General features: G+C 44.3%; 1 protein-coding gene across 2 annotated transcripts in view; it reads right to left on the bottom strand.

Annotated features, from left to right (window-relative positions):
* GRID2 (glutamate ionotropic receptor delta type subunit 2) overlaps positions 1-3,945 on the bottom strand; it is a 734,268-nt gene extending 730,323 nt beyond the window's left edge. For both annotated transcript variants that reach the window (XM_059817838.1, XM_059817839.1), the window contains exon 1: positions 3,858-3,945. In XM_059817838.1, coding sequence (XP_059673821.1) covers positions 3,858-3,945 — 88 coding nt within the window. The remainder of the gene's footprint in view (positions 1-3,857) is intronic.
* Positions 3,946-12,409: the final 8,464 nt, after the last annotated feature.

The raw sequence follows: 12,409 nt of genomic DNA, 5'->3' as shown, positions 1-12,409 counted from the left end.
CTGCAGAGTCTAAAAGCTGAGAGGAGTAAGGGAAGAACAGATCTAATTTTCTCTCTTAGAAAAAAAAAATATAGTGTGTATATATGAAAATATATATTAAAAGCATATGTATAAACATATGTAAAAGCACGTATCTATAACTATATATATTTCTGAACTTGCCATTAAAAATAAAAAAGCTAAGGGCGGTACGCAACTGACTGCGTATGACTGAAGCCACTGATAAACATAAAAAACAACTTGCAGTAGTCAGGGTGCCTGAACTATTGCTACACACTGCTGTGATGAATTAGCCTTTAAAATTACTTCAGTGTATTTTTTCAGGAAAAACTTTTGTATCATACTATGTGAACACTGCCCTAGGTGATTTTGCTGCACCTAATACACACGTATTGGAATATATGTTTCTATATGCACAATAGGAAATCTGTATGCACATACAGATGTGTTACTCTGTACATTCCAAGGGGGAAAAAACAGAGCACAAAGTACAAAATATAAAAGCCTGAGACCAACTGTAGAAGATAAAAGCATACACAAATTGTGCAGTTGACAAGGAATGCCACCTAATCCCTGCTTAATTAAAGCACTGTTCTAAACTCCTGTTTAGGGAGTGAGGAGTGTGGGACGACTGATGTATGAAGAAAATATCAGGCAGCGTGGCTAATCTCAAAGACTTTGGAGCTTTTGAGCTACATAAATCAGAGCGACTTTTTGAATAGCCTCATAAAACACAAAATCATTGCCATTCCACTCACGACTTTCAGATTCTTCCTACAGCATACAGATCATTAGGAAACTTCTAAGCAATCAAGTAATGTGGGGCTGATGAAATTACTCAATCAATGCATGGGCTGAGAGAAGCAGCATAATACAGAATTGCACAGTTTTGACATGGTAACCCTGCCCCTTTCTTTTTTATATAGGGGTAGGGAAAATTGCAGTGGAGTCGATTCATTTCAACGTTTTCACAAGAGTACTTCATGTAGTCTTTCTGAACTGCCAGTTCCTATTTATAATAGTAGGGCAGCAGAAACATACAGACTATAAGCAGCCCTACCAATGTTTATGATATAGGAAAATGTTTATTTTTAAATGTGTGCATTTACATATACACAGCCCTGCTCTAACGATCAAAAGCAGCAGCTATAATCATTCAGAAGAAATATGAAAAAGCATATCATAGATAAATACCCTTACACTGCCATCATCAAGTCTTAATCTCTACTCACTAAATTGTAAAATTTTCTGTCATTGTCTAAGAGATGGATGATAACATAATTTGACACAGAAAACATCCCTTTACAGGAAACACATCAAATAACATGTAGGCAAGCAAGACAGTGCATTATAGTGAAAAAGTAAGTGCTATAAGAAACAGAGTATGCACAGGTAACGTGTTATTTCTGATGACCATCTGCCCTTCCCAAACATGGGAAAGTATTTTCCACTTGAATATCTTAACACTGCAGAATGAGAAAAAGATAATGCATCTATTTTGTTTGTTGCCTAAGGCATCAGTACTACCTCTGGTAGTATTTCTTTTCCCCTGAACTGAGCATTTTGGTTTTTTCTTTGGCTTTAGGAATTCTTCTGTGGTTAATTTGTTCATAGAGTACCCTGCTACTGCTTTTCATAACTCATATAAATAAATACAGTTTATTATTTGCATCTAAATATGTTATATGTAAGTTTTCTCAGCACATGTGGAAGAAAACAAAAGGGGGTCAGAACATCCAGGTCACAAAATACAGCGGTGTGACTAGGGGCCAAGTTTTCATCGTGAGATGCACAAGTTGGAATACTTAGCTGTCTACCCATTTAGCATTAAATTAGTTCTAATTTCAGGTCATTTCTTTTCAGTGTATTCATTCTAATAGATTTAAAGCTCTGTGTAACAATTATCAGTTTGCCATTTTCATGGCAACATAAACCCGTCTATAAAAAGAGATAATCCCCTTGTCAACTGTACTAATTGTCTCTCAAGACAAATTAATCGTGTGAAAAGCAACTACTTTGGTGGGGTTTTTCTTTGCTTTCAGTGAGGATTTACTGTGTTGATGCATCTAACCACCAACAGCATTGTAAAACACAGTAGTGATAAAACGCGTTGCATTCATCATACGTAAACAAGTGAAACAAACAAAATCATCATTATCAGGAAGAGAGAAAAGCTGTCGTCTCCCCTGATGCTAGTGCAAAGGCACACAGCTCGCCCAGCAACGCGCCTTTAGCCAGGATGGGAGACTGGGGATTGCAAAGAAACTCCTCATCTGCTACACAGTCAAAATTTCCCCCCCAAACCCTAAGATTTAATCGGCTTGTTACAAGCTCCTAAGAAAGAAATCGTAAGACGCAACCATCTCCTAGTGTCGCTTTAACAGTCTACAACTGAGAAGAATTAGAAATAAAAAAGAGTCATTCTCCCTTTAAAAGGAGGGCATAAATCGCTGCCTCCCCTGAGCAATATTGGATGCTCCAGTCGCACCCAGCTATAAGACTGACCCCTATAAAGTTGCGGTACCTAAGGGGAGCGGTAGCCCATGGGCTCTGGGGTGAGGGGGCTACACGACGGGCTGGCGCATCACTGCCCAAATACCCGTGTCCTGCAGGGAAGCTGCTGGCGGCCGGGCTTTCCAAACGCTCTTCCCGCTTCCCCTTTCACAGAAACCCGCGTCGGATCCCCGCGACAGGCACCGGCAGACATGTTTATAAAGCCAACCCCAGGGAGAGCGTCGGCTGCCCCACAGCCGGGGCCGGCACTTGCCCGGGGACCCCCCCCCCCGAACCCCCGGCGGGAACCTGCCCCCAAATGCACCTTCCCCGGGGCAGCGCGGCGGCGGCCGCCCCCGGGTTCCCAGCCTGCCGCTCCGCCTGCGTGCGGTGCCTGCAGATGGGCGAGCGGCCGCGGGGGAAGCGCCCTCCTCTCCTCTCCCCTCCCGCGCAGCCCCGGCCGGCGCGGGGGGGGACCCGCTCTCGCCAGTCGCGGGGACAACGCGCTCGGCAGCGGGGCTCGGCGCTGCCCAGGGATGCGCCTGCAGAGAGGGAGGGCTGCCGGGCCGGGGACGGCTCGGGATAACGGGGAGAGAGGGGGGACGCCCGGCGCCCTCTCCCCGGCTGGGCGTGCGGGCAGCGCCGTGCACGGGCATCACCCGAGCTGCCCCACCGCCGCGGCCGGGAGGGGGGGCCCGCCGCCGCTGCCAGCTGCCCCCCCTGCACCCGCCGCCGGCGGGGGAGGCCGCTACCCTTCCCGGGCGCCGCCCGGCCGGACGGGTGGCGGCCCGGGCAGGGGGGCGCGGGGCAGCCGGACCCCCCCAGCCCTGCGGCCGCCCGCCCCAGGGAGGGGAAGCGCTCACGTTGCCAAACCACCTGTTCCGCCGCGGGAGAGGAAGGCGGGATGGGGGGGTGAAGGATGCAAGGGAAGGGGGGGCTTTGCGTGTCTGTCACGGTGGTGTGGGAAACAGGGGGAGGCTTGGGGTCCCCTCCGCCCGAGAGCGAGCCGGGGCAGGAGGAAGGCAAGCTGGAGCTGAGGGGCTGCGGGGAGGGACGGGGAAAGTGCCCGAGCCCTGCCCCCCCCAGCTCATCAGCCTCGCAGAACCTCAAGGTCTAAAGCACGCACATACCCCGCCGCCAAGAAACCTTTACACAGAGCGGTAGGGGAGAAAGAGGACACCTAAGATCCTGGTGGAAGGCAATTGTAAGAGGAGAACAAACAAAAAAAAGGAAACAAGCAAGGGCTAAAAGAAAGCGGGGACTGCGGGGTGGGGGGTGGATGGCAAGCGTGCCAAGAGAGGGAAGGTTGCAAAGGAGAGCTGGAAAAGTGTCCAGCAGCACCAGCAGACGCAGCACCCCCTTACCGATATGAATGATTGAATCTGCAATCGCCGCTTTCCAGGTTCGAGTCCAACAGACGGACACGACCAGGATGAGGGAGAAAACTTCCATCTCCTCCGGAGGTCCAGGCTTTGTAACAACAGATCTCTTCGCCAAGCGGTGCCACCGCGGAGGACGGCGCGGCGCAGGAAACCCGAGAGTTTGAGGTGCCGCCGGCGGAGCGTGTAAATCCCGGTGGCTGGCGCACAGCCGCGGCTGGGCAGGGGGCGAGCCCGGGGCTCCGAGCGCCTCTCCCCCTCGGCGAAACCCCGCGTCACTTCGGGGGGCTCCTGGGCAGCACCAGAGTTGCTGGGAGCGCCGGCAGCAAATCCATCCAGCCCGGGCGCCGCCGCGGGCAGCAGACGCCTCTGCTGGTCAGACAATCCCCATCCTTCCGCCGGGTCCAGGGATCCGCTCGGTCCCGGCTGCCGCACGGCAACTTCCAACCCACACCACCACGCACACGTTCACACACACACGCACAAGCACACGCACAAACCCTCTTGGCCAGAGAAGCCCCAGGAGCCCGCAGCAAATAGCTCGCCTTCAGCGAGGGAGGAGGAGCGGGCAACCGGGAGAGCAGGCGATCCTGCTTCCAGCAGCCAGATTCCTGCAGGAAAAGCCCCCCCGGAGGCCAAAAAACAAAGTGAACTTCAAGGTAATGCAGATAGTAATGCAGAGATTTACCCCCACCCTTCGCTTAAAAAAAAATTGCTTCCCGCAACTGGAGGAAAAAAAAATAAAAAATAAAGGAATCTGCAAATCAAGCCCAGCGTGCTGTCTCTGTCGCGCAAGGTAGTGGGTGGACAGGGCAGGAGCGAGAGGAGGAGTGCCCTGACCAAGGCAGAGGAAAGCAGATGATGGTCTGCAGGTTGCTTTTGGAGCTTGCTCTGCTGGTGGGATGCAGAGAGAGCTGGCAGCTCCAGCACCAGCCAGCACGTTGCCTAGAAATGGATCACCTAGGAGAAGGAGAGAGAGCGAGAGATAAGTGCTATCAGCCAGAGAGGGAGAAACAGAGAGAGCGAGCGAGCGCGCTTCTCTCTAATAACCACCTCCTCCCCCTATCTGCAATACAAGGGAGAAACAAAATAGAGCTCTCATCTCCCTTGAAATCTTCAGCTGGGACTAAGGAAGAGACATAGACAGGAGTGCATACAGCCTAAAAATACACTGGGGGGGGGGGGGAGAAGATCTTTTTGAAGTGTTATGCTCAGCTTAAAAAAAAAAAACCCACCAGCCACCCCATTTATTTAACCTTGTAACTCCACCGCAGGTATCGAGTTCAAAGCTAGATGAGCACTTTTGCTTCTCGGTCTTTGACAACTGAGTCAGGGACATTGCTTGAAGGGGAAAAGGAAAAAAAATATTAGGGACACTTGGCCTCAAGGGGAAAATGAAGACCTAAATATCTATTAATATGACTTCAATTATCTATGTTCTTGATGGAATGCTCACAATTCTTTAAAGCAATGATTTGGCTTTTTTCTTCCTCTCTTTGGGTAGTGAAGAAATTTCGTGATCAGGATACTATAAATTCATTAACCGATTAGTTGTCAGACTTCTCGTGCTGTAGTTAAACACATTATCCCCATCACACAGATGGAAAATTGCACAGAGAGGTTAAATACGTTCCTATAAACTAGGCTAAATCCCCACTTTATGTCTTACATTTTCTTTTAACTTTGATTTTTCTAGTCACACCAGAGACAGGATGCCAAAGTCAAAGAACTGCTCCAACATAGTAGTTATATCCTAAACTCACATAAGCCATTGATAAGACCCAGTAGTCCTTTCAGAAGTCTAAATAGAGGTTGATCACCCCTTTTCTTCAGAAAGAACCTTTTTTTGAAGGCATCTCCCTAGTTATAGCACTTCGATTAAGTTCATCATACCCAACTTGCCTATTTCTCCTGACTAGCATATGTCTTCTTTCAGCCATGGGACTAGTTAGCAACCACACTTGTATAGCTACAAAATTTAAGGATTTAATTCAAGAGGAAGAAATAATATTTTTAAGTAAAGACAAACTAAATAAGTGTTAAGGAGCAAGATAATTGAATCTATAAAAAAACCCCACCAGCAGCAATTTCTACTTTGGCAGGTGAGTACCTCCCTAAAAATGGTAACACTCAAAAGGCTTCAAGCCAGATCCAAAGCACAAGGCAGGGCTGATCTTTTCACTGGCTAGAATGGGCTTTCTCTCTTCAAGAGCTGTAACAAATCACAACTAAAATTGACTTTAAGAGACAAAAGAAAAGGTACATAAAGAGAACAAAAGATGATGAGCAGTGTGAAGCACAAATCTCACAAATTATGTCACGTGCTGCATTTGTCCATATCCTCTGTGCAAGTCACAGATCTGTTATCAATAACAGCAAACAGGCTTTTTTTTCTATAAATGACAGTTTATGCACAGTATCAGTGAGTGTAATGGGCATTAATTTTACAAGTAATAAATTCTGATTCATCTGAGAAACTTTCGGAGCTGCTTGAGTCATTATTACTTCTCCACAAAAGAACAGAGTTCACAGGAAATGTTAATTCGCTTCTTTGGGGGGCATGTCAGAGCAGTACTCTTTAATAATGTACAATGCACAGCAGGCAGAATAGGAAATGTAATGGAAACCTTTGGAAAATTATAACTTTTTAATCCTCAGTTTAGATAACACCAAGAATTTTGGGGCCTTATCTAGAAACCAGCTATCCTTACTGGCTTTTTAAAGCATCCTGAACCCTGTATTGGCCACACTAAATGGAAATTTTCGCTTAAGTTTGTAGACATACTTAACAGGACAGGAGGCACAGCCAAGAGTTTGTAGCTCACAGATACCCTCTAACTAATAAAAAAATGCTTTTAGAGTGTAGCTCTGAATAACAATTCCGGTGGTAAAGAACACTACCTGAAAATTTGAGAGGAATGAGACTGAAGTAAATTTAAAAAGTAAATTCAAATAAACTTACTTTAAATAACGAACACATTGTTGACTTAATATGCATCCGCCACAGAGAAAATCATTTGCACTTCCTCACTTTCATTCTCTTCAACTCTTATTCATTAAAAACAAAACCTGGTGTCATCCATTTAAATAGACTGAAAAAAATCTTACACTACATGGTTAGTTCAAGGTATCAGAGAAAAATGGTGAAAAAGGGTAACGGTCTTTTCTATTCAATATATGCTAAGCATTTGCAAAAAGTTAAAGTTAGGGGAAAAAAAAAAAAAGAATTCCAGAACAGGAGTAACTAATACTGTGAAAATATCATCAAAAAAACCTACTAAGCAGACGTGGGCAAATGCAAGCCTCTAATAAGCCATGAGCCCCGTTCTCCAGGCTTCAGAGACTGCTGCCTCAGGCACTTCGGAAACTTCAGTCCCGCAGGTTTCAGCCACACTACTCTTCCTTCACTACAGTTTCCCACCCAAAACATCCCTCTGTTACATCAACATCACTTCAGCTCCACCATTAGCATCCATGGGAGAAGGACCACCATCGACCAACCAGTGTTTCTAACAACAGGGAGTAGTTCACAGAATCACTAAGGTTAGAAAAGACCTGTAAGATCATCAAGTCCAACCATAAAAAAACCACACCAAAACAAAAACCACACACCCACAAAAAACCAAAACCACCCACAAACCACACCACAACCCCCACCAAAACAACCCACCCACACCACACAGCACCATGCCCATCAAGCCACATCCCACAATGCCACATCCACACGCTCCTTGAATACCTCCAGAGAGGGTGACTCCACCACCTCCCTGGGCAGCCTATTCCAATGTTTCACTACTCTCTCAGTAAAGAAATTTTTCCTAATACCCAGCCTGAACCTCCCCTGGCGCAACTTGAGGCCATTTCCTCTAGTCCTGTCACTAGTCACTTGGGAGAAGAGACCAACACCCACCTCTCTGCAACCTCCTTTCAGGTAGTTGTAGAGAGCGATAAGGTCTTTTTTCTAGTAGTCTAACTAAAATGTAGTTAATGGTTGCTGTACCTTATGTTGCCACTGATCAGCTATTACAGTGTTGCACATTAATACAACTCCTGAAGGAGCAGCAAAGAACGGATGTTCTTGTAAAACAGATGCAGCGGGGGAAAAAAAGTGTTCATCTAATGTTTATTTCCTCATACCCACATATAACACTTCTACCTTAACCAAGTCAGCTTGGGACCTAAGCTTCTATCTACAGAGGAAAGATAGTTAAATACAGAAGTCTCACATGTGTTTCACTCATCTAAAGCCTTAATTTGGACAATACTATGCCCCTTTTCCCATCTGGTTGGCCATACAAACAGATCTGACCATGCAGAGTACATCTTTTGATTTGTTTAATTCTAAGTCCCAGGAGATCGTTCAGGTATTTGAAGAAATTAACATAGTGATAAAACAGTCTCACTTAAAACCTTCAGTGTTGGGAGATAAACCGAACAGCTAAGCCTTACAACAGCAGTCTTAAATTTCATAGTGAGTATTTATCATTCCCACACATGGGCATTAAACATGCCTTTTGTACATTAGAGTTCAATATTTTATATTCAAGTGTATTGCTTAAACTTACAAAAAGTTTGGACTAGATGAAATCAGATTACACCCTAGGTTAGTCTACCAGTCCATTTGCTCCAACACCTTTTTCGTGAAGGCCCGCAAGTTATTACTTCAGAGGAAAAAAACCAGCATGCCCCTGTCCCGCTGTTCTGTGCTGTGCACAGTGGAAAGGGAGATAGAAGAAATTCCTTCTCGACCTTACTAAGCCGTCACCCTCTTATCTTGAAGTTTGATATTCAATTAACCTTTTCATCTTAGCTTACATAGTTATAAGTCTTGTTAACAGTCACAGAGTTATTCTAAAAATAAAATAAATAAAAAAGGGAAAAAAAAAAACCCCAGCAGCATTAAACTCTGTGACCTTCTGTAACAGTGAATTCCAGCAGTGCCAACTGGCCATGAAAAATAACATTTATTTTATTTGGTTCTAATTTACTACCCTCTCTTTCATAAGGCAGTTCAATAGTCTTGCATTAAGGGGTGGGATTGAGCAAAACTGATCATCTGTTACAGGAGAGAACCATGAATTAGAAATATGTAACAGTCATATCCAAATTGTTATTTATGTCATCTGAACACGGGAGAAAGGCCAGGAAGGCCCACCTACTATTGCTAAGATTGGTTTCTATTTCTGGACTTCTAATATAATTTGTTTTCATTTTCACTGTAGCTTCTTCTTCTTCTAGTCTTTGTGGGTCATTTTTTAAATAAATGCTCCTGGACAGGGGAAAAAAAACAGTAATTCTGCAGATCTCTGTATTTCTTTGATGGCTATATGGAAGCATGTGCTTTTTTTCCTCTCTTCAGACGATATTTGGGAGTTCTGATTTGTCACCAAATAGTAATATTATAGATGAAACACAGGACCCTGTAACACCCTCAGTACTACAACTCTTGAAAGATAACAAGCAGATTCAGCAACCGGATGAGCATAGGCAGCTTCCTGCAGAGAGCCACTTCAGTGGGCACAGGATCTCCCTGTAAGGCTGCCATTCCCAGATCATATCCTAATTTACATGTGATGAGGCAAAAAAGGTTATCATTAATATTAATTTAATTCTTGTTACTTATGATTATTATGATGTAGGCTGTGAGAAGATCCGCCTAACTTTAAAACTTGATGTACTCGAGGCTGGCCAGATAAATATTTCATGATAGTAAGACAACCAACCATGGGCCTCTACCCCCTAATTTGTGTAGGACATGTTCCATTTGACAATGGTATTTCAATCTAAATAACACTGAGTTTCCCCCATTTTAAAAACATAAACTGACAAATACCCCTCACCTTGCATTGCTATATATTTTTAAAATAAATGCATTCTTAAAGTGCTGATAGAAAGCAACTGACTGATAGATGTATCAAGAGACCATGTGCCACAAGCAAATGTTCCTCCGCCACTGAGCTGGCACCCAGACTCTCAGGGAAAGCTGCTAGCTCTAAGAGGTTACTTCAGTTGACATGTCTACTCAGTCTTTGCTTTACCTGGCAGAGCTTCAAACAAGAAGCCGTCTGGGAGGGCTTTAGTTAAGAGGACATCTGTCCATTAGGAAACACACTTGCTTCAGTGACCGCCAAATAACCTTTAGCCTACTGCCAACTTTAAGGTTGTTCTCTGTATTATGAAAGAGGTCCAGGTCAATAGGACCCTTTGAATTCTAAGTAGTTGCCCAGACATTGACTCCATCTGGCCTATCACACTTTGAGTGAAACATGCGCTCTTGGGCCTCTGTCACCCCTTCTGAGTAATGGGGATAATCTTGCCTTTACTTAATGGAATAGATTGAGGACTAAATTAGTTCGGTTTTTCAAATACAAATTATTATATCCTTTTTCCAATTTCCTTCATAAGGTTTCTCCATAGCTTAACATGTGAATGTGTGTATATCTGCAAAAGAGTTTATGTGTGTGTATGTGCACATGCAGATAGAGAAATACATAGAAAATAATTTCATTTGGCCATTATACAAATAAATGGAACATTAAATATTTCCTATGATTCAACAGACAGTGCATGTTATCTTATCACAAAGGAACGAATACCAAACCAGAATCAAGAGTTATTCTGCTCAGCAGAACTCAAAATTTTTGTGCAGTACATAGCAAGGATTTAAAAGATTTTTGCTTTTTTAAAACTACAATGTTATTGAGTTCAGTTGAGAGCTTGTGTCTTATCCTTTAGCCTCACTACACAAAACTCTGAAAGTGGTTATGAAGCAAAGTTAACCCTTATAGCAACCAGTGTTATCAGAGTGAATTAGCAGGGACTGCTACTGAGGTAGATTTATTTTGCCTCCCTTTAAACTCATGTTATAGATCACCTGTGTTGCCCGAGCCATCCTGTTACGTACCTCGCTTAGAAGCTGTTATGTTACTGGAGGGAAGACACAGGCCCTAACAGCAGTAAGGCTTCTTGAGCATGATCTGAACAGAAAAAAAAAATTGAGAAAACAAAACAGAAGGAAAAATGGTGTCAAATCATTAATTTCATTGGCACAGGAAAGAATGCTGTGCTCTGAGATATCTGTATATGTAACATCTGTTCAATCTTACTTAGGTTAAAAGGAAACCAGAGAATAAATTCTCCCTTCTCTTGCTTCATCTGCCTGGTAAGTACTAAGTATCAAGCCAAATTCTTCTAAAGCCAAATCCTTCTCTGTCTTTGTAAGCACCCAGCTAGTCGCCCTCCTTCATCTCCGAGAATCTCTCCCAAACTCCCTTATTCACCACTTTGCAGAGCTGTTTTCTCCCCCAGGACTTTCCTGGTTCCTCCTGAAGTTGCCTTACTGTACCACAACCCTGTATATATACAGTTTCACTCCTCTCTCTTGCTGGCACTTTGTGTCTTTCCAATATTCCTCCTCCTATTATTCACCACATTTCACAATCATGGCTCTTGCTGTTACCTTCCCTTTACCCCTTCAAGACCTGCAGAAGGGTTAAAGAGATGAAAGGCACTTTCTGCCAAAGCCACCTCACAATGATCCTGGGTGAAAAGCAAGTCACAGATGGTGGAGAAAGCCAGTAGGGGAAGCAAGAGAAGCGGGGGATACGCTGATACCTGCAGCCACAGTTTCTACCTATGGATCTTCTATTGGCAGCAGGAGAGGAATCACTTCAGTCCTGACTGAGCACTTGCTAAGAGCTTGAATGACAAATGAAGAGACAGCACTCTTAGTTAGTAGAAGATGTGTATGTTTTCTGTCTGATGTCTGTCCCTCTCACTCCTAGCTCCTCTCCCGATAACCTTTAATGACTTTTGGCTCATTCTAGCCTTAGGTTCAGGTTATATCATAACCAGAACAAGGGCTGCTTATGTTCTGTGGAGAAGCCACCAAGCTAAATACACCAGTCCCTGGGGAAGGTGTGCACAGAGGAGTCATCAGGAAGGCCAGAAAACTAGCTTTGAGAACATGATGCATTATAGTGGAGAGGAATCTGTAGAAAAGCTTTGATGAAAGACAGACAGTAGAGGAGTGACAGAGCACGGTGAAGTCACAGTTCAGATTCGAGTAGCTCTTCACATAGCCTTTTGGCGTCACGCAGCTGAAGGACTCAGACTATTCTGGGTAGTATATGGAGTGAAAGACCCAACCAAGAGCAAACCATTTTAACTGATCTCATTCTACATCTCCACTGCTGCTGAGAAGAGAAGAGGGAGTTTCAACTGTGACAGTAAAAGAAAGGCCAGTCAGAAGTCATCACTGAACCAGAAATGCCACATGCTGTCTGTTTGCTTCATATCATGCAAGACCAGAATCAGCTCAGTCTTTACTACTGCAGGCGGTGGAAGAGATAGTCAGTAAAGCTCAGTATTGGAAAACAGGATTATTGTTGCTCTGTGAGCCCATGGTTCAAGCAGGGGAAAACCTAGCACATTAGGTTCTTTTACCTATTTGGAAAAATTAGCAGAAAACCTGTCAAATCTGGTGGTTTAACAAAAATATGACTCAATTATTTGTGAAAAATAAGTAGTGCAGGCAT

This window comes from Gavia stellata, chromosome 5 (assembly GCF_030936135.1).
Source record: "Gavia stellata isolate bGavSte3 chromosome 5, bGavSte3.hap2, whole genome shotgun sequence".
NCBI lineage: Eukaryota > Metazoa > Chordata > Aves > Gaviiformes > Gaviidae > Gavia > Gavia stellata.
This window is presented reverse-complemented; position numbering and strand designations above follow the sequence as displayed.